General features: G+C 44.3%; 1 protein-coding gene across 4 annotated transcripts in view; it reads left to right on the forward strand.

Moving 5' to 3' along the window:
• dtnb.L (dystrobrevin beta L homeolog) overlaps positions 1-23,424 on the forward strand; it is a 91,337-nt gene that overhangs the window by 16,041 nt on the left and 51,872 nt on the right. For all 4 annotated transcript variants that reach the window (XM_018262181.2, XM_018262183.2, XM_018262179.2 and 1 more), the window contains exons 2-6: positions 10,152-10,216; positions 10,304-10,384; positions 18,702-18,915; positions 21,140-21,225; positions 22,815-22,969. In XM_018262181.2, the coding sequence (XP_018117670.1) occupies positions 10,153-10,216; positions 10,304-10,384; positions 18,702-18,915; positions 21,140-21,225; positions 22,815-22,969 (600 nt within the window). In that variant the 5' untranslated portion in view covers position 10,152. The remainder of the gene's footprint in view (positions 1-10,151; positions 10,217-10,303; positions 10,385-18,701; positions 18,916-21,139; positions 21,226-22,814; positions 22,970-23,424) is intronic.

Raw genomic sequence — 23,424 nt, forward strand, 5'->3', positions numbered from 1 at the left:
AAATAACAATGGAGGTGGCCAGTCAGCCGGTAACAATGGAGTCTTGTGTAAGGGTGAAATACTATAGCATGGGGCTCATTCGTATTGCTCCCGAATAACCTGGCACCTTTCCAGAACAGGAATCCTTTTATTTAATGAACGTAATGTAGCAATAGTATAAGAAATGGTTGCAATTCAGATATATATATGGGTTCCCTCTCATTGGCCAGGCTCGTAGTGTCCAATATGATCATGCCTGATGAAGTCTTTGTTTGATCTGACCCTTATGTTGAAGTGCTATTATTGTTGAGGGGTGAGCAACTCGATATCTGGGTTTGTAGTGAAGGTATAAAGTGCACTTTCATGAAATCCATTGCTGAGATCTCCACAAAGAGGTGATAAAAGCTTTTATTTCAGCTAACAACGCAAGTTAGAAGGTTTCTGAGGCCTCCAACTCTACTTCTCCGGCTCAGCACCGCTCTCCTGTCCCAGAAGAAGTGAGGAAACACTCGTTTCGATCTCTTATTCCTTTAGTCATAGGCATATGAGTAAGCGCGGAACAGCCCCAAACGCATCAGGTTTTTGAGCCCCTTGAGCCAATAAAGACTATTATTTTTGGGGGGTACATACTGCTGTCCATGTGTTGAGAAATATAACTCTCTGGATGTTCAAATTCTCTGACATTGTGCTCTGCTGTAGTGATGTGTGAGATGAGAAAACCTCAACCCGCACCTGACCCCCGAGATCCTGCACCCGACCCAGGCAAAAGGCTTGCACATATCTCTGTGCTGAAATGCTTTTATTTGGGTTTAGTTGTGTTGTTGAAGCCCCCCGCCCCCGCACTCCCGTTGGCCATAGAACAAAGCCGAGCTCACCACGCTTTGCCTCTGAGCTATGTGCAACATTTAAAGCATTCCCCCGGCAAAATCGCCTCTCCTTCTTTAACTGCTCTTAGAAGTCACAAAAGAGGGATTTGCTGATTCACACGGCACCCAAGCACTGTGATTCTATTGTGAGTTTTCTACAGACGCAAATAATGCGTGTCCTTGGCTTAGGGTGTATGTACTGCACTTAATGCAGCCCCTCTGCAGGCGCCACGTGAACTTACTCAGCACTGAACCCTGTCCAGACTTCTGCTATATTTATTTCATGATGAGGCAGAACCAGAGGTGCAGGAAGGGGCAAATTGATTTCAATAGCACCTATACCTAACTACAAGTGAGAATGAGGAATAAAAAGATTACAGTTATATTTTCTTTATGGAAAATGTTATTTTTGGGTTTGCATGCCCTTTAAAGACTGTCCGACCCCGTGGCTGGGCTCTGTTTGCCTTTTGTACTTTTTCTAACTGGTTTTTGATTGGCTGTAATTTTCTTTATATTCTCATTTCCTGAGCTGTGATTTGATCCCATGACTAAGTAAGTGCCAGTTTGGCATGAAACGCTTAGGGCCCATGGAGGTGTGTAAATTTTAAATTCTACAATTAAAGTTTAAATTCTACAAATAAATTTTAAATTCTACAAATAAATTTTGTTTTTACTTCATTTGGTTTTGGCCCTATGGATTCCTTTGAGTGCTGGAGAGCCCCATTTGTTTAGTTTGCCTCCAGTTATATGTTCTATCTAGATGGAGCAGTCTGTTCTATATTAACTGGAGCAAAGACTGAAAGGAGGACTAGAGAGTGACACTGGGTGCGGGGAGTTATGGGGGTTTCATATGACACTGTCTGGAAACCATTTGGACTCCAGCTCATCACATGTCTGATGTGTCGTGACTTGGGAAAAAGCAGGATTCATGTTTATTGCTCCAACTCCACTAAAATATAAACACTGCTGCCTTGTGTATGTACTAAACCCAATCCAGCAGGAACGTTGGCGGGAAAACGCTGGCTTCTCACCGGCATGGACATCTGTCAAACCTGGACATTTCCCAATACTGACAGCACCACCTGGGGGCAGGTTAGTCTCACCTGGTGCTTTGTCAAAGAATCGTATTGCCTGGCAGAAGAAAAACCAAAGCAAGAGGGGAAAACGATGTACGAGAGAAATAAAAATGGTGGAAATGCTGTGTATATAAGCCTCACTATATACACTATATAACATATACATAGGGGGATAGTTTTTGTTTATGTCCTCTGAATGCTGAATCCAGACTGAAATATGGCATCTCCCATTGGCCATTGTCATTTCTTTAATTGTGACCCGGGACCATCTGGAATCAGAAAACGTCTAGTTCCTGACACTCGCCAACACTTGGATAAAGGACAATGGAGGGGAGGTGGAGCTCCATTGCACCTCTCCTATCTGATTGAGCCATCTCGTTTCTTAGGATATGCCAATGTGTGGGATATGGGGCAATAATGCTTTTAACCTCTTGTCCAATAGAGATAGTAGTTCAAGTGGAGCTCTGTGAGTAGATTCAAGGAATGGAAGGCATCATTACCTGCACGGCTCTTCTTTGAAAAAGTGAAATTGTGAAATGTCTTACTCTGCAGTCTTCAGAGTTGAACCAGTGTCCGTGCTACTAGTAACATCTAATAGAGAGTTCTACAGCTTATTTTATTTGGTTTGTAGGCCAATGTGTGATGCCTACGGAGAGGTCTCTAGTCTACAACATCTAGGCCAGTCAGTGAGGATCTAGGTGAAGTCTCCTTTCTTAGAAATAGGTTTCTTTGTGAGTTTGTGAAGCTTCAGTAGGGCTCTTCAGCTTCTGATCGTTTATTTGCGAAACCATGTGTGAGACCCTAGGAGATCTCTTTGCTTTACAAGTTCTAGAGCAGTCTTGTTTTTGCATGAAAACTGGTTCCTTTGCCTCTGTGCCAGTAAAGCTCCGTTGTGTGTGTGACTCATTGCTGAGCTTATGTAACATCTTCCGTCTGACTCTTGGCCAACATCCTTCTGCCTAAAAACATTTTGTAGCACAGACCATCGACCAGAATATTGTAAACACTAACTGCAATCTGCTACCAGATCTGGACTTTTTCCTATGTCTCTTCCCTTTCATTCATTTTTGACCCACTAGTGAAGGAAAGGGAATATAGAGGAGGCAGGAGTTTTAACTTGATGTTAGCGCTGCACCTACTGGGAAATCCCCTTATTAGCAAGCTCCAGGTCCCAAGGCTTCCATGCTTGTACTGTGTCTTTCTTTTTTCACAATATCTGTATTTTATGATATTATAGTTTTTTTTTTGTTCTTGCATGGCCAATGTATTACTCAACTGACCGTCCAGTCTTGCTTTATGGCAGGGCTCCTAGCTACACACTAATGGTCACAACAAGACTTTTAAGGGTTTGTGGTTGTTGTTTATTAATGAGCCATATGATGTGATTCCAATAGTGTGAGTTTATAAAGGAGCAGCTGCCTGCTTGTGATTAATGACTTGTTTGCTTTGTGCCTGTAATTACCGTTCTCATACCCCCTGCTGTCTGCCTTGCCCATATGAAGTCTGACCCCTGGGTCATAGCAGATATACTGGTGCTTTATTACACCCGCTCCTGTACCTTCAACACGTGCACCCAGGCATAGTGCTACCTTTACTAAAGGCTATGAGCAAACTTAGGGGACTGTTCCTGCTGAATTTTGCTTAGTACAGGGAATACCTATGCTGCCATAGTTTTATGGGATCTCTCTGTACAGACTATGAGCAAACTTAGGGACTGTTCCTGCTGAATTGTGCTTAGTACAGGGAATACCTATGCTGCCATAGTTTTATGGGATCTCTCTGTACAGACTATGAGCAAACTTAGGGGACTGTTCCTGCTGAATTTTGCTAAGTACAGGGAATACCTATGCTGCCATAGTTTTATGGGATCTCTCTGTACAGACTATGAGCAAACTTAGGGACTGTTCCTGCTGAATTGTGCTTAGTACAGGGAATACCTATGCTGCCATAGTTTTATGGGATCTCTCTGTACAGACTATGAGCAAACTTAGGGGACTGTTCCTGCTGAATTTTGCTAAGTACAGGGAATACCTATGCTGCCATAGTTTTATGGGATCTCTCTGTACAGACTATGAGCAAACTTAGGGGACTGTTCCTGCTGAATTGTGCTTAGTACAGAGGAATACCTATGCTGCCATAGTTTTATGGGACCTCTCTGTACAGACTATGAGCAAACTTAGGGGACTGTTCCTGCTGAATTGTGCTTAGTACAGGGGAATACCTATGCTGCCATAGTTTTATGGGATCTCTCTGTACAGACTATGAGCAAACTTACTGTTCCTGCTGAATTGTGCTTAGTACAGGGAATACCTATGCTGCCATAGTTTTATGGGATCTCTCTGTACAGACTATGAGCAAATTTAGGGGCTGTTCCTGCTGAATTGTGCTTAGTACAGGGAATACCTACACTGCCATAGTTTTATGGGATCTCTCTGTACAGACTATGAACAAACTTAGGGACTGTTCCTGCTGAATTGTGCTTAGTACAGGGAATATCTATACTGCCATAGTTTTATGGGATCTCTCTGTACAGACTATGAGCAAACTTAGGGTACTGTTCCTGCTGAATTGTGCTTAGTACAGGGGAATACCCATGTACCATAGTTTTATGGGATCTCTCTGTACAGACTATGAGCAAACTTAGGGGGCTGTTCCTGCTGAATTGTGCTTAGTACAGGGAATACCTACACTGCCATAGTTTTATGGGATCTCTCTGTACAGACTATGAGCAAACTTAGGGACTGTTCCTGCTGAATTGTGCTTAGTACAGGGGAATACCTATGCTGCCATAGTTTTATGGGATCTCTCTGTACAGACTATGAGCAAACTTAGGGACTGTTCCTGCTGAATTGTGCTTAGTACAGGGGAATACCTATGCTGCCATAGTTTTATGGGATCTCTGTACAGACTATGAGCAAACTTAGGGACTGTTCCTGCTGAATTGTGCTTAGTACAGGGAATACCTATACTGCCATAGTTTTATGGGATCTCTCTGTACAGACTATGAGCAAACTTAGGGACTGTTCCTGCTGAATTGTGCTTAGTACAGGGAATACCTATGCTGCCATAGTTTTATGGGATCTCTCTGTACAGACTATGAGCAAACTTAGGGACTGTTCCTGCTGAATTGTGCTTAGTACAGGGGAATGCCTATGGGGTATAGGAGATGGCATAGAGGTGCCAGTGTATGGGGTGTAGGAGATGGTATAGAGGTGGCAGTTAGTGTGTGACTTAGCAGGGGGGCAGCCATAGGAGCAAGATGTGCAGAAAGTGTTGTTGTGCCCCGGGGTGACAGTACTTAGTGAGTAATGGAAGGGGTTTGTGTGTAGGAATTTGGCTCATGGTGCAGATATGAGCGGGGGGGGGGAGTATATTCAAGCAGATTATGGCACTCTGGGGTAAATTAGTAAAATCTATTATAGTAAGCATTTTATAAAAGGAGCCGTAATCATCTCGGCATAGAAAGGGAAATTGCACAGTCACCCAGGAGATTTCATTATATAAGTAATTAGTAAATTAGTAGCAGGGCACTCGCTGGCATCTGCAGATCTGTGCCACGCTCTCTCTCTCTTGCCAGGGCCAAATACACAGTCCTGCAGCATATGTCTCTGCCAATCACTGCAATACTGAGGGGCCCACGTATTCAAACCCCCCCTCCCCCGCAGGAATTCAATATACAAGCACCCCAAATATAATACAGGGGGTAAAACATGTAGTGAGGCTAATGGGGACATCTCAACACAGTAGGTGTGCATGTGATGATAAATAAGGTAAGACAATGGCGGCAAGACTGAGCGACTGGCGGCAGGGCTGAGGGACTGGCAGCAAGACTGAGTTACTGGCGGCAGGGCTGTGGGACTGGCAGCAAGACTGAGTTACTGGCGGCAAGACTGAGTTACTGGCGGCAGGGCTGAGGGACTGGCAGCAAGACTGAGTTACTGGCGGCAAGACTGAGTTACTGGAGGCAGGGCTGAGGGACTGGCAGCAAGAATGAGTTACTGGCGGCAGGGCTGTGGGACTGGTCGGCAGGGCTGTGGGACTGGCGGCAGGGCTGAGGGACTGGCAGCAAGACTGAGTTACTGGCGGCAAGACTGAGTTACTGGTGGCAGGGCTGAGTTACTGGCGGCAAGACTGAGTTACTGGCGGCAGGGCTGAGGGACTGGCGGCAAGACTGAGTTACTGGCGGCAGGGCTGAGGGACTGGCGGCAGGGCTGAGGGATTGGCAGCAAGACTGCGTTACTGGCGGCAGGGCTGAGTTACTGGCGGCAGGGCTGAGGGACATGGCGGCAGGGCTGAGGGACTGGCAGCAAGACTGAGTTACTGGCGGCAGGGCTGTGGGACTGGTCGGCAGGGCTGTGGGACTGGCGGCAGGGCTGAGGGACTGGCAGCAAGACTGAGTTACTGGCGGCAAGACTGAGTTACTGGCGGCAGGGCTGAGGGATTGGCAGCAAGACTGCGTTACTGGCGGCAGGGCTGAGTTACTGGCGGCAGGGCTGAGGGACTGGCAGCAGGACTGACATCATGTTGGTGTAATGAACAAATAAACTCATTTAATTTCTCATTATGTCATTGATGAAAGATCTAATAAGGTGTAGGCGCATGCTTTTGGGCCAGGCAATAAAGCCCAGTATAAAGGCAGCACCAGGGGAATGTAATTCAGCTCCAGTTCTTCCCCGAGTCATGTGATGAGACAGCAGCAGCAGCATGTGAATGAGCGCCTTATTGTACAGCTCAGTGTCACATGACCCGGGGATCATGCACAAATCTGATTTGCTAACTGGCTTTGGGAAAGGTGAGAGCCGTATAGTAATAACGAGTTGTGTAAAAGTGAGCCGCAGGGTCTGTTCCTCACTGACAGCTGTCACTCAGGAGATAGGCCACGCCCACTGCTTTGCCCGCCAGCTTCATCACTAATCTACAATTGTGACACCCAGTTTAAAGGGGAAGTAAACTGGCACTTACAAAGCACAGATGTGGGACTTTCCTTATAAAGTTTATATTTACAGTGTTTCTCTAGATCAAGAACATATCACGTTGTTTCACTTATTGTGTACTGACTAATTCTGCTTTAAGGAAGCACCAGCTTTGGGATATTTAGGTGAGCTATGTATACGGGGTTATCTGCCTTAGTATTGGGGGGCTATCTATACGGGGTTATCTGCCTTAAGGGGTGATAAGGGGTTGGTGTTTTCATCCTAAAGGAATACAAGTGATTCTGTTGATGCCGTCCCTAAACCGATTGGGGATTGGCTTGTGTAGGACAAGGTGTTTGATTGGGGTTTAGTGGTGTGTGGGGGCTGATAAATCAGTATTAGACACTGACTGACAGGACGAGGAAAGGCTTTAGATAAAGGAAATGTTATGAAGCCCCCCAGGGTCTGAATGTTGTTCTTACATTCTTGTTTAGATCTGAGTATTCTGTACCTGCAGTCCTGATGTAGGGCACTAGTGATGTGCAGCACTGCTACAGGTTTATGTGGACTGATAATGCTCTCGGAAATGTATAAACCCAGTGAGAATGAGGAATGAATGGATATTGGGAAGTTGTATCAGGAGTCAGAGGCAGCAGTGCAGAGAAGAGAAAGGGACAGACACAATGACAGTTACACAGAACTATAAACCCAGTGAGAATGAGGAATGAATGGATATTGGGAAGTTGTATCAGGAGTCAGAGGCAGCAGTGCAGAGAAAGGGACAGACACAATGACAGTTACACAGAACTATAAACCCAGTGAGAATGAGGAATGAATGGATATTGGGAAGTTGTATCAGGAGTCAGAAGCAGCAGTGCAGAGAAAGGGACAGACACAATGACAGTTACACAGAACTATAAACCCAGTGAGAATGAGGAATGAATGGATATTGGGAAGTTGTATCAGGAGTCAGAGGCAGCAGTGCAGAGAAGAGAAAGGGACAGACACAATGACAGTTACACAGAACTATAAACCCAGTGAGAATGAGGAATGAATGGATATTGGGAAGTTGTATCAGGAGTCAGAAGCAGCAGTGCAGAGAAAGGGACAGACACAATGACAGTTACAGTGAACTATAAACCCAGTGAGAATGAGGAATGAATGGATATTGGGAAGTTGTATCAGGAGTCAGAAGCAGCAGTGCAGAGAAAGGGACAGACACAATGACAGTTACACAGAACTATAAACCCAGTGAGAATGAGGAATGAATGGATATTGGGAAGTTGTATCAGGAGTCAGAAGCAGCAGTGCAGAGAAGAGAAAGGGACAGACACAATGACAGTTACACAGAACTATAAACCCAGTGAGAATGAGGAATGAATGGATATTGGGAAGTTGTATCAGGAGTCAGAAGCAGCAGTGCAGAGAAAGGGACAGACACAATGACAGTTACACAGAACTATAAACCCAGTGAGAATGAGGAATGAATGGATATTGGGAAGTTGTATCAGGAGTCAGAAGCAGCAGTGCAGAGAAGAGAAAGGGACAGACACAATGACAGTTACACAGAACTATAAACCCAGTGAGAATGAGGAATGAATGGATATTGGGAAGTTGTATCAGGAGTCAGAAGCAGCAGTGCAGAGAAGAGAAAGGGACAGACACAATGACAGTTACACAGAACTATAAACCCAGTGAGAATGAGGAATGAATGGATATTGGGAAGTTGTATCTGGAGTCAGAAGCAGCAGTGCAGAGAAAGGGACACACAATGACAGTTACACAGAACTATAAACCCAGTGAGAATGAGGAATGAATGGATATTGGGAAGTTGTATCAGGAGTCAGAAGCAGCAGTGCAGAGAAAGGGACAGACACAATGACAGTTACACAGAACTATAAACCCAGTGAGAATGAGGAATGAATGGATATTGGGAAGTTGAATAAAATTAGATTTTCTTTATTTTAGATTTAGGTTTCTATCCCCTTTGAGGAAGAGCTGAAGGCATCCAGTTTTGGGGAACAGTCCTTTCTAGCTTTACCACCCAAAACAAACCGTTGTGTCCCTAACCCCTGTACCTACAATTCCAAGCCCAGCTGGCAGCTAAATGACTTATAAAATTGTCTTACTAATAATTACAGTGTCCACACCAAACAGTGTATTTGCAGTAATACAGTATGTGCAGGGATTGGAGAGGAAGAATCAGCCTATTGTCCAGTATAGAAAGCTGTTCAGGCTCACTTTCTGCTAAATTCTCTATGAGATCCGGGTATGGAATTGATTATCCCCTGAAACCAATTAAGGAGAATGTTATAAAAATAGTGTAAAAGGCAAATCACTAAATATAAAAACACTCTCGTTCATTTTATACCTGACAGAAAGGGAGCCTGGACCATTTCCTAGAGAGGCTGTACAGAACTGAGATTTGGGATTCGGCCGAATTCCCGAATCCTTGGTGAAAGATTCTACCGAATACCGAACCGAATCCTTATTTGCATATGCAAATTATGGGCAGGAAAGGAAAAAGTGGAAAATGTTCTTCTTTTGTGATGAAAAGTCACGTGATTTCCCTACCCGCCCCTAATTTACATATGCAAATTAGGATTGAATTCAGCCAAATCCTGCTGAAAAAGGCCGAGTCCCAAACCGAATTCCTACTTTAAAACCATCATTGTAGATGTGTAGCAGGATAGGGACATGCTCTTGCTTTGGCTCATGGAATGAGGAGTGAGTTTTACTTCTCAGAGCGAGACATGACAGTTGTGGCTCGGCAGTTGCCCAATGGAATAGATGCAATTAATATATGTGGCATCACATCAGGATTCTTTCCCCAGTCATTGCCGATGTTACTGGAGAAATATTAGTGAAGTGTGACCAGGCCGGCACTCAGCACAAACACTCACACTCCCCAGAGTCTGTGCCGTTTCTTGTTTACTCACAGACCAATACAGGTTAAATGATTGGACGGTTGTGCTCAGCAGCCTCTCGTTAAATTCACACCCCTGGGTCGTTGTTTTGCTCATCAGCAACATTTTCCTTTATTTGTAACAATTGGTGCCTGAAAGTTTCCACGGAACCTTTGATATGGTAAATCTAACTGCCCGTTGGTGAGCTGGCAGTCACTGTATAAATGGCGGCTTGTGGAGGTGATCGTTATATACAGCTGAGATTCCAAGTGATGGAATAAGAAAAACAAAACCATGCTCATATACAGTGGGTTATATATATTTGTTTCATGAAATGTGTCCCTAAAAGAAGGGCAGTGTTGTGAACCCACCACAAGGTGGCGCAGTTTCAATGATCTCTTTCTGCTGCAGGATGATTGAAGAGAGCGGCAAAAGGAGGACGATGGCGGAGAAGCGGCAGCTCTTCATGGAAATGAGTATGTGTTTTATCGTTTCCGGGAATGTTCCATACATTTCATTGGCTTCTGTACTAAGTGTCTGACCCTGTGCCGTTTCCCTTTCAGGGGCGCAGAACTTCGATGTCATTCGACTGTCCACGTACCGCACGGCCTGTAAGCTGCGATTTGTGCAGAAACGATGTAACCGTAAGTTTTACTGACAGAGCAACTAAATAGGCTCGTGACCCAGGGGTCTCCCTTAACTTGTTCCCTTCTGTACCCCACTGTCAGACACACTGTATTGAGTAGAGAAATGGAGCCCATGGGCTGTCTCTTCCATTCCCTTCCATTCTTCCCTAAAGTCTCTCATTGCTCCACTCCAACAGACCTTGAAGAATGTGTCAAAAGCAACTGGCCCCCATAATTCCTTCATATTGTTATTCCTTATTCTGTAGTTCAGCACATTACATAGAATGTTTCAGAAGAGCAAATCCCACCTTTATGGCCTTGACTTGTGTTAATTACTTTGTTATAAGCGGAATCCATCCCAATGTGTCCTGTGGTACAATATAGAAGCCCTATGTCAGGCCCGAAGGCTCAGTTTGAAGTAACGGACCAAGGAAGAAGCTTGCGGGTTTCCAAACACAGTTCGCAGTACAAGATGGGGTCAAGAGTAAGAGTAGTCAGACGGGCAGAAGATCAGTTCAGGCAGCAAGTAGTCGTAAACAGGAACAGGCAGGAATCCAAAACACAATAGTCGCACCCAGGAACACAATGAAGTAGAACCTATTCACGGGCAAAGGCAGTGGGTCTCAAACGTCCTTTTAAACTGATCTTTGGCGCCAAAACGTGCGTAGTGACGTCATGTGCTGACGTTGCACGTTGACGCTGCACGTTTTGATGCTGCCGCAAATTCGCTGCGTCCAGACGAGGCGCCATTGCTGACTTCCCACGTGGCCTGCCCTGGGTGCCGCCATTTTGGATGGAACGCCGGCGGGAAGGTATGCGCTGGACTGCGCTCCTTATACCCTACAAGGGTGCTGACACCGTATTAACCTAATAGTACCATTGCCTAGCAATAGCCCTGCCTAGCAATAACCCTGCCTAGCAGTACCCCTTCTAGCAATAACCCTGCCTAGCAGTACCCCTTCTAGCAATAACCCTGCCTAGCAGTACCCCTTCTAGCAATAACCCTGCCTAGCAGTACCCATGAATATCAATAGCCCTGCCTAACAATACCCCTGCCTAGCCGTACTCTTGCCTAGCAATAGCCCTACCTGATCACAATTCTTGCCTAGCAAAAGTCCTGCCTAGCAAAAGCTCTGCCTAACAATAACCCTGCCTAGCAGTACCCCTGCCTAGTATTAGCCCTGCCTAGCAATAGCCCTGCCCAGTAGAATCCTTGCCTAACAAAATACCTGCCTAACAATAGCCTTGCCTAGCAGTACCCCTGCCTAGCAGAATCCTTGCCTGGCAGAATCCTTGCCTGGCAAAAGTCCTGCCTAGCAAAACTGTGTCTAACAATAGCCCTGCCTAGCAATACCATTGCCTAGCAGAATCCTTGCCTGGCAAAAGTCCTGCCTAGCAAAACTGTGTCTAACAATAGCCCTGCCTAGCAATACCATTGCCTAGCAGAATCCTTGCTTGGCAAAAGCCCTGCCTATCAAAAGCTCTGCCTAACAATAGCCCTGCCTAGCAGTACCCCTCATTAACAATAACCATGCCTAGCAGAATCCTTGCCTAGCAAAAGTTCTGCCTAACTAAAGCCCTGCCTAGCAATAGCCCTGCCTAGCAGTACCCCTTCTAGCAATAACCCTGCCTAGCAGTACCCGTGAATATCAATAGCCCTGCCTAACAATACCCCTGCCTAGCCGTACTCTTGCCTAGCAATAGCCCTACCTGATCACAATTCTTGCCTAGCAAAAGTCCTGCCTAGCAAAAGCTCTGCCTAACAATAACCCTGCCTAGCAGTACCCCTGGCTAGTATTATCCCTGCCTAGCAATAGCCCTGCCTAGCAGAATCCTTGCCTAACAAAATACCTGCCTAACAATAGCCTTGCCTAGCAGTACCCCTGCCTAGCAGAATCCTTGCCTGGCAAAAGTCCTGCCTAGCAAAACTGTGTCTAACAATAGCCCTGCCTAGCAATACCATTGCCTAGCAGAATCCTTGCTTGGCAAAAGCCCTGCCTATCAAAAGCTCTGCCTAACAATAGCCCTGCCTAGCAGTACCCCTCCTTAACAATAACCATGCCTAGCAGAATCCTTGCCTAGCAAAAGTTCTGCCTAACTAAAGCCCTGCCTAGCAGTACTCCTGCCTAGCTATACCCCAGCTTATGTCCTGTTGAAACTGTCTCTCCTAAGGATAAGTGTAAGTCTACACATCTATGCATATTTAACCAAAAAAAGAAGAATACTGGGATCTGATACTTTTTTGAAAGCTAGATATACTGTAGTGACAATTATGTCCACAAAGAGAAATGAGAGGGGGTGTTGGTAGGACTGTTTGCCCAGTAATACCTGGGGATATGTGATATTCTGCTAAATGGCAGCCAGGAGTCTTAACTGCCAACCAGGAAACATCTCAGGGGCAGCAAAGATACTTTATATTATGTGCGTTCTCTAAGCAACCTGCTAGTGCCACCTGCAATTGTCATCCCATGTCTGACTCACACAAGCACCCCATTGATATGAAGCACTGGTGCCAGTGATCTCTTTATGGGGGCATGGTAATTGGGGGTACAGTTGGCCATATACGTGATGTACAAACACACAGGTAAATAGAGATCAAGCTGGATACACATGAGTGAAGCTGGGAGCATATACATCATATACATCATGCTAGATACATGTACATAAAGCTGACCTGCATGGAGTCCTATAGATAAACATAACTGCAATTACATAAAGCCCAATTGATAAACAAAACTGATTCCAAAAGAGTTGGGAGATTATAAATAGAAAGACAACGGGATGCAAATCAGTGAAACTCTGTATTTAATTGCAATTAGTACAAAGACAACATATCCAATGTTATAACTGAGAAATTATTATTTTCTGAAAAATATGTGATGCCGACAACATGGTTCCAAAAAGTTGGAGATGAGGGGAAAGTTCTTTTCCCAACATTCTGTAACTGTTTGGGAAGTGAGGAGCCCGATTGCTGGGGTTGTAGCCCATTGTTGCCTGATGATTTCAGCTGCTTGGGGCTCTCCTGTGTGTTTGTCTCTACCTTTAATAATGCGCCTAATGTTTATGCATGAATGAACCCCCATATTGTTATAGATACTGGGGCTTTAATACTGTGCACTGATAACAAGTTGGATGTTTTTGCTGGCCCATTCCCAATTACCCCCAACCCGCACTCCCTCACCCCATTCTTTTCCCTATCCTGGCACATGCCACCCGCCCCCGGGGGAACCTGGAAGTGACATCACACTGAGGGCTGTTTTCACCAGGATACAGTTACGCCCAGAAATCTTCAGACAGAGACAAGTTTTTTCTAATTTTGGGTCTGTACATTTTACCACAATGAATTTGAAATGAAACAACTCAGATGCAGTTGAACTGCAGACTTTCAGCTTAAATTCAGTGGGTTGAACAAAAAGATTGTATAAAAATGTGACAAACTAAAGCCTTTTATTTAACACAATCCCTTCATTTCAGGGGCTCAAAAGTAATTGGAGAAATGAAAAAAGTGCAAATGAAATGTTCATGTCTAATAGTTGGTAGAAAATCCTTTGCTGCAATGACAGGCTGAAGTGTTGGACTCATGGACATCAGCAGATTGTGGGTTTGCTCCTGTTTAATGCTCTGCCAGGTCTTTACTGCAGCCGCTTCTTTCACTTGCTCTTTGTTTGTGGCCTTTCTGTCCCACGTTTAGTCTTCAACAAGTGAAATGCAGCTCAATTGGCTTCACATCAGCTCAATATTCCACTTCTTTGCTTTAATAAACTCCTGGGTTGCTTTGGCTCTATGTTTTGGCTCATTATGAGACGCCTCCCAATCAATGTGAGTGCATTTAGCTGGATTTGAGCAGACAGTGTCTCTGAAGAGCTCACAATTCATTCTTGTGCTTCTGTGTCACATGATAAACACTAGTGTCCCACTGGCAGCCATGCACCCCAAGCCATCACACTGCCCCCCAAATGTTTTATACACAACTGTGCTATGCTTTGGATCATCAGCTCTTCCCAAGCCTTCTCCACACTTTTTTACTCTTGCCATCATTCTGCTAGAGCTTCATCTTGGTTTCATCTGTCCAAACAATGGTTTTCCACAACTGTGCGGCTTTTTTAGATGTTATTTTTAGCAAAGTCCAATGTAGCCTTTGTATTGTTGATGCTTATGAGTGGCTTGTACCTTGCAGTGCCCCCTCTGTATTTACTTTCATACAGTCTTCTCTTTATGGCAGACTTGGATATGGAGACTCTACCTCCTGGAGACTGTTCTTCACTTGTTTGGCTCTTGTGAAGGGCTTTCTCTTCCCCATGGAAATGAATCTGAGATCATCCACCACTGTTGTCTTCTGTGGACGTCCAGGTCTTTTTGTGTTGCTGAGTTCACCAGTGATTTCTTTCTTTCTCACCATGTACCAAACTGGAGATTTTGCCTCCCCTAATATTGGAGACATTTCTCACATGGGTTTTTTCTGTTTTTTCAGCTTAAGGAGGACTTGTTTCACCTGCATGGAGAGCTCCTTTGTCCTCATGTTGTCTGTTCCACATACACCCCTCCCCCCTCAAATCAACTCCAGGCCTTTTATCTGCTTCATTGATAATGACATAACCAAGGAATTGCCTCACCTGCCCATGAAATAGCCTTTGACTCAATTGGCCAATTACTTTTGAGCCCCTGAAATGAAGTGATTGTGTTAAAAAAAGGCATTAGTTCTTTTTGTTCAACCCACTGAATTAAAGCTGAAAGTCTGCAGTTCAACTGCATCTGAGTTGTTTCATTTCAAATTCATTGTGGTCATGTACAGAACCTAAAGTAGAAATAAGTTGTCTCTGTCCAAAGATTTATGGGCGTAACTACAGTGGTGTGAAAAACTATTTGCCCCCTTCCTGATTTCTTATTCTTTTGCATGTTTGTCACACAAAATATTTCTGATCATCAAACACATTTAACTATTAGTCAAAGATAACACAAGTAAACACAAAATGCAGTTTTTAAATGAGTGTTTTAAATGGGTTTTTATTATTTAGGGAGAAAAGAAATCCAAACCTGTGTGAAAAAGTAATTGCCCCCTGAACCTAATAACTGGTTGGGCCACCCTTAGCAGCAATAACTGCAATCAAGCGTTTGCGATAACTTGCAACGAGTCTTTTACAGCGCTCTGGAGATATTTTGGCCCACTCATCTTTGCAGAATTGTTGTAATTCAGCTTTATTTGAGGGTTTTCTAGCATGAACCGCCTTTTTAAGGTCATGCCACAACATCTCAATAGGATTCAGGTCAGGACTTTGACTAGGCCACTCCAAAGTCTTCATTTTGTTTTTCTTCAGCCATTCAGAGGTGGATTTGCTGGTGTGTTTTGGGTCATTGTCCTGCTGCAGCACCAAGATCGCTTCAGCTTGAGTTGACGAACAGATGGCCGGACATTCTCCTTCAGGATTTTTTGGTAGACAGTAGAATTCATGGTTCCATCTATCACAGCAAGTCTTCCAGGTCCTGAAGCAGCAAAACAACCCCAGACCATCACACTACCACCACCATATTTTACTGTTGGTATGATGTTCTTTTTCTGAAATGCTGTGTTACTTTTACGCCAGATGTAACGGGAAGCGCACCTTCCAAAAAGTTCAACTTTTGTCTCGTCGGTCCACAAGGTATTTTCCCAAAAGTCTTGGCAATCATTGAGATGTTTTTTAGCAAAATTGAGACGAGCCTTAATGTTCTTTTTGCTTAAAAGTGGTTTGCGCCTTGGAAATCTGCCATGCAGGCCGTTTTTGCCCAGTCTCTTTCTTATGGTGGAGTCGTGAGCACTGACCTTAATTGAGACAAGTGAGGCCTGCAGTTCTTTAGAAGTTGTCCTGGGGTCTTTTGTGGCCTCTCGGATGAGTTGTCTCTGCGCTCTTGGGGTCATTTTGGTCGGCCGGCCACTCCTGGGAAGGTTCACCACTGTTCCATGTTTTTGCCATTTGTGGATAATGGCTCTCACTGTGGTTCGCTGGAGTCCCAAAGCTTTAGAAATGGCTTTATAACCTTTGAAATTGAACTCAGGTCTGATAAACCACAGTTATTTTTTAACAAGGGGGGCAATCACTTTTTCACACAGGCCCATGAAAATTTGGAGTTTTTTTTCTCCCTTAATAACGTAAACCTTCATTTAAAAACTGCATTTTGTGTTCAATTATGTTATCTTTGACTAATAGTTAACGGTTTTTGATGAGCAGAAACATTTAAGTGTGACAAACATGCAAAAGAATAAGAAATCAGGAAGGGGGCAAATAGTTTTTCACACCACTGTATACATTTTCCCACACGGACGCCTTCAAATACTTCCGAGACACCCCGCCTTTCTGGGACCCCCACTTTTCTATAACAATCATGTTATTGACCTGATGCCAATTGATGAGATGTTGCCCGGGTGTTATTTAGCATTACACCACTTTTATAGTCTTTTTTTGCACCTTGCCCAGCTTTTTATAAAACGTGCTGGCTGCATCCAATGCAAAATGAGCAGATATTTTTCAGAAAACAATACAATTTCTTTTCAATTGTTTCATCTGATCTGTTGTCTTTGTACAATTTGCAGTGAAATAATGGGTTTTACTAATCTGCACCTCATCCCAGTGTCTCTCTTTATTCACATGTAACACATCGGGGGGGAATTCACAAAAGTGTCGGGGACGACAAAATGTCTTTTAAATGTCGTAGAAAGTGTCGTAGTAATAGCCGACAAATTCACAGAGGATTTACCCGTCAATTTTCCCCACGTGTACGACACTTTTGAAGTAGCGTCGTTAAAAGTGGCCGTGTTTTTTTCTGCGTCACTTTTCCAGACATTTTTATGAATTGCTCGTAAACTAAATTTGTTTTGCCTACAATTTTTGCGACACAGGCTCTCCAAAATGAAAATGTCGGGCAAATTGTCTTTTGAAAACGCTCAGTAAAATGTCTGTCGGACGAAAAGATATATGACATTTTAGAAAATGATCAGACTTACAAGACATTATGGGGCAAATTCACTAAGATGCGAAGTTGCGCCAGGCGCAACTTCGCCGCACTTCGCCAGGCGTAGTTTCGCCAGCGCTTCGCAAATTCACTAAAATCCGAAGTTGCGCACAGGGGTAGCGTAAGGTTGCGGAGTTGCGCTAGCGTTGTTTCGCTATATAAAGCAAAGTTGCGCTAGCGAAGGCTAATTTGCATACGGCGCGAAATTCAAATTTCAATGGAGGAACACGTATCTGCACTACAAATGCCTAGAAAACCTTCAAATCTGCAAAAAAAAATTTTATTTTGCCCTACACATGTGCCCACTGTCTAGGTAAGTTGCCATGAGTCAGGAAATGTAGGGGGGAGGAAGGGGAGCCTCAAAAAAATGTAGATCTTTTTCAGCCTATCAGCCATCATGTAGAAAACACGCCAGCGTTTTTTGGGACTTAGAAAAAATTTTGACTTTTTTTGAAACAATCCCTATCTACTCTATTGCGCTTCGCCAGGTCTGAGGTGGCGAAGGAAGTCTAGCGTAAAAGGTAGCGTTCAGTACACTGCGCAAGTTAGTGAATTTGCGTAGTTACGTCGCTAGCGAAGATTCGCCTGGCGTAAGGTTGCGAAGTAACACTAGCGAAACTACGCCAGCGTTCGTTAGTGAATTTGCGCAGTAGCGAAAATGCCAAACGCTGGCGAATTAACGCTAGCGTTCGGCGCTTCGCGCCTTAGTGAATTTGCCCCAATGTGTCCAGTTGCCTTTGACTTTAATTTATACTAGATACTAATATAGAGTGTTTTTGTTGGCCAAATCAGAATATATATTATAAATCCAAAATAACACATCCCTATCATGGAAGTATAGTGGGGTTCCTTAGCAGCATGCTCTGGGCTGCTCTTCTTCAGCAGGGACTGGGCACCTTGTTAGGACAGGAGGAAAAAATGGGGTGACTGTTGTATTGATATACTCATACTATCCTTACTTATTCCATATACTAATCCTCTGCTCATATACTCATACTATCCTCACATATTCCATATACTTATTCTGTGCTCATATACTCATATTATCCTTACTAATTCCATATACTCATCCTGTGCTCATATACTAATTCCATATACTTATATTGTGCTCATATACTAATTCCATATACTTGTACTGTGCTCATATAATACTAATTCCATATACTTGTACTGTGCTCATATACTCGTACTATCCTCATGTATTTTCTTTTGACACGTTAGACAAAGATATTTCATATTTCTTCCATTGATGAATTATACAGGTTTGGGGCTTTGTTTGTTTTGTATGAGCTGGAGGAGCTTCCCTCTGTCCCACTCTTGTGCCTGATCCCTCCTCTCTCTCTTCCAGTTCACCTGGTCGACATTTGGAATATGATCGAAGCTTTCCGAGACAACGGCCTTAACACACTGGATCACAACACAGAGATAAACGTGTCCCGGCTGGAGACCATCATATCGTCCATATACTTCCAGCTGAACAAACGACTCCCTTCTACCCACCAGATTGGAGTTGATCAGTCCATTAGTCTCCTGCTCAACTTCATGATCGCTGCTTATGACAGGTGGGTACCATCAGCTCTCATTGTATTTGTGGGGTGCGAGGGATTCTCTTCTGTGTCTGGATTCCTTGGAACTAGGGATGCACAAAGTCCAGGACAAGATTCAGCCTTTTACAACAGGATTCGGATTTGACCTGCTTGTAGGTTCCTTCATTTTCCCTGATTTACATATGCAAATTAGGGTTTGATTCGTGTTTGACCAAATCTTTCACAAAGGATTCGGGCTTCGGCCAAATACTGAATTCAGTGCATCCCTAATTAGAACTTTCTATACACAGACAAGCTTTCCAGTGACTGCACCCAGACTTTACAGTAAGTGAGAGAGCAAGGGCATGCGTCACGCATGCATGTTCAATGCATTAGATCCAGTGTTTCACCGCATTCAATAAACGTGCAGGGACTTCATCCCACTTGCTCGCTCTGCTGTGCCAATGTCTTTTATACTGAGTACCAGGCTGGCACGGCTATGGGCTTCTAGTGACCTTCACATACATCCAGACTGTACTCAGACTGTACTCAGACTGTACCTAGACTGTACTCACTGTACCCAGACTGTACCCAGACTGTATCCAGACTGTACCCATACTGTACTCCGACTGTACTCAGACTGTACTCAGACTGTACTCAGACTGTACCCAGACAGATTAATTATTCTGGTAATGATGAAGCTAGAGTCAAGGCGCTGGCAGACTATGTAGAAATCCATGTTGTCTGTGGTTCATGGCTTGTACTTGAACCAACCAATGTTGTGTCTCCGGCACATAAACATATTTAATATGCCCTGGGGTTAAACCAATACTGGGAGGGAAGCCACATCTAAGAGTCATGCAATAGGGATCATTGGGGTTTAATTCAGATGTTGGGGTGCACATAGGCCATGGGGGCATAATTGTGAGAACAGACTTTGGCTAAAGAGGCACACAGCTCTGCTTTGCAGCGGAATTTAGAGGCTGGAGGTAGATAAAGTAAAACTAATGAGGGGGAGTCATGAGATGTAGAAATGTGCAAACAAGACAATTGGGAAGATAAAATCTGCAGTATTTTGGTCAAGATCCACTTAGCGGAGAGGTTGCATAAGGGGAGCAGACTGACACGTAAATGCTCTGCAGTCAGGTTACAGCGCTGTACCCCGAGAGTATTATGTGCAAGTGGTGCAGGGCATGAAAACTCCCTGTGTATCACCAGCTCTGTGCTGGGCATGTATCAATGAGATGGGGGGGGTCCCCTAAGTTTGCAGGGGAAGAGCAGGGAGCAGAAGGAGGGAAATTACTGATACATATTTGCCTTTCAGCCGGCTAATTACTTGCACACAGTGTTCATTTTAGGGAGAGCTGTAATGAGGCGCAGCTGTGCAGATTGATGAGTAAATAATAATAATATCCCATGAAAAGCCGAGCGCTCCAGAGATTCACCGTGATTGGCTGCAGACTGTGCCGCAGTAAGTGACAGTTGTGCAAGGGAGGCAGTTTGAGTGTGATTCCTTATGATTCTGTGCAGGGCCATGCATAAATGCTAAATCTGACGACCCCCCTAATGGGAACGACCCTCTAATGGGTAGAACCATCTAATGGGAACGACTCCCTAATGGAAACGACCCCCTAATGGGAACGACCCCGTAATGGGTGTGACCCTCTAATGGTTACGACCCTCTAATAAGTATGACCCTCTAATAAGTACGACCATCTAATGGGAACGACCCCCTAATGGGAACGACCATCCAATGGGAACGACCCCCGAATGTGAACAACCCTCTATTTGGAACGACTTCCTAATGGGAATGATTCCCTTATGGGAATGACCTAGTAATGGGAACAACCCCCTAATGGGTACGACGCTCTAATGGGTACAACCCCTGAATGGGAACAACCCACTAACGGGAACAACCCTCTAACGGGAACGACCCTCTAACGGGAACGACTCCCTAGCGGGAACGACCCCCTAGCGGGAACGACCCTCTAATGGGAAAAACCCCTAATGGAACGATCCCCTAATGGGCACATCAACGAACCTTTGCAACAGCTCCGCCTTCTGTGACAGGACCAATGTTATGATCTGTAGCCAAAAGCCGAGCGGTTACTGTGGCCGTTGTGTACAAGGCTTAGTATAACATATGGCCTGTGGGTGTTACACGTAATACGTTGCTGCTGTGGCCAATCAGTAATGAGAGTGTAAAGAGAGTATAACGAGATTATAATGTGAGTGTAATGAGAGAGTGTTATCGTTGCAGTGAAGGGCATGGGAAGCTGACGGTGTTTTCAGTGAAAGCAATCTTATCAAGCATGTGCGGCGGCAAGATCCTGGACAAGCTCAGATGTAAGTCACTTATATATATAATTGTATTTCTGTGTATATATGCGTGGGGGCTGCCCTGTTGTGGGAATCACAAGGCATTCCATTACACATGTCGGGGTGCTGCAGAGGAAGTCCCACATGGGGTGCAAGAGTTTCCCCTATATCACTTACCTGCTATTTTGTCTCGCTTCCAGAACTCTTGCTAGTGCCCCCTGCTGGTGGAACAGGTTGGTGTGCGCCCTGTGAGATGTACAACATGTTACTAACTGCACCCTGTCACCCACACCCTAATCCACTCTCTGGACTCTAACACTTTAACCCACATCAAGGGCACACGAGCCACAACTGCCCAGGCACTAACACCTACCCCCGGTCTAATCCCACCGCCTCTCCTTCATAATCTCGTAGCTATTAAAGGGATACTACACTCTGTGGCTGTTAAAGGAATCTGGTGTGCAGCTGTCAGTAAGATCTGCCCCATAATACCCCCTGCTTGGTTTCCAGGGTGGTTCACCTTTAAGTTAACTTTTAGTATATTATAGAGTGGTCAATTTTTCAATTGGTCTTCATTATTTATTTTTTATAGTTTTTTTAATTATTTGCCTTTTTATTCTGACTTCAGCTTTCAAATGGGGGTCACTGACCACATTTAAAAAAACAAATACTCTGTAAGACTACAAATGTATTGTTATTGTTACTTTTTATTACTTATCTTTCTATTCAGGCCTCTCCTATTCATATTCCAGTCTCTTATTCATATCAGTGCATGGTTGCTAGGGGAATTTGGACCCTAGCAATCAGATGGCTGAAACTGCAAACTGGAGAGCTGCTGAATAAAAAAATAAAAAAAAGTCAAAAACCACAAATAAAAAATGAAAACCAATTGCAAATTGTTTTAGAATATCCCTCTCTACATCATACTAACAGTTAATTTAAAGGTGAACAACCCCTTTAAAGGAACAGTAACGTCAAAAAATAAAAGTGTTTTAAAGTAATGAAAATATAATGCAGTGTTGCCCTGCCATGGTAAAACTGCTGTGTTTGCTTCAGAAACACTACTATTGTTTATATAAATTAGCTGCTGTGTAGCAATGGGGGCAGCCATTCAAAGGAGAAAAAGCTCAAGTTACACAGCAGATAGAAGATAAGCTCTGTCTGTCTAATGGTGTTATCTGTTATCCATAGAGCCTTTTTTCAATTTCTGCCATTGCTACACAGCAGCTTGTTTATATGAACTATAGTAGTGTTTCTGAAGCAAACAGGTCAGTTTTACCAGTGTAGGGCAACAGTACATGATATTTTCATTACTTTAAAACACTTACATTTTTTGGTGTTACTGTTCCTTTAATGACACCAGTCCCCATTCTATGGGCAGGGTCACAAGTGCTGTGTGTATTGGGGGGTCAGTGTTGTGCCCCCAGAACTGTACACCCACCCAGTAACTGATTCCAACTAAATCTGCGCTGATTGGTACCTAAAGGTGTCAGGTAATTAATCATTTAGGTGTCACTAACGAACCCCTCTGATGTGTAGCCTGTGAGCTCAGCGCCAGATGCATCTGTCTGTCCCTTCCATGTAACTCCCTGCAACTCCCTGCTTCCTCTCTGCAGATATTTTCTCCCAGGTGTCGGACTCCACGGGGCTCATGGTTTATGCAAAGTTCGACCAGTTCCTCCGAGAGGTGCTCAAGCTTCCCACGACTGTGTTTGAGGGGCCCTCCTTTGGGTACACAGAGCACTCCGCCCGCACCTGTTTCCCCCCACAGGTACTTACCTGGCTGCTCACTAATGGCAACTTAGGGCCCATCATTTAAAGGGGAAGGCCACCTGTAGATGGGTGGAATCTCCGACTGCAACTTCATTTGCCAATTAGTGTGCACTTTTTCTGTATATGTCAGGGTGCTCCCAAATTGGGGGTGCAAGTGGGCCTGCTGCCACCTGAAGCGTTTTGTCACCCTGTGTGTAAAGTTCAGAAATGGGACTGAGCTGAAGTGGAGTACACCATGCAGTATGGGGGTTTTTGGGTGTAAGAAGTGGAATCTACATAAAATAGTGACACCTGCTGGCAGCTCACGCAACTGCACTGGCTCATTAAAGGGGACCCGTCACCCAAACAAAATTATCCAAATCCTATTTTATCATGTTAGTCAAGCAAAATGAACTTTAATTACACTGTATAAATTATTTGAATATTGTTTCCATCAGTCTGGGAATTCATAAT

The sequence above is a fragment of the Xenopus laevis genome, chromosome 5L (assembly GCF_017654675.1).
Source record: "Xenopus laevis strain J_2021 chromosome 5L, Xenopus_laevis_v10.1, whole genome shotgun sequence".
Classification (NCBI taxonomy): domain Eukaryota; kingdom Metazoa; phylum Chordata; class Amphibia; order Anura; family Pipidae; genus Xenopus; species Xenopus laevis.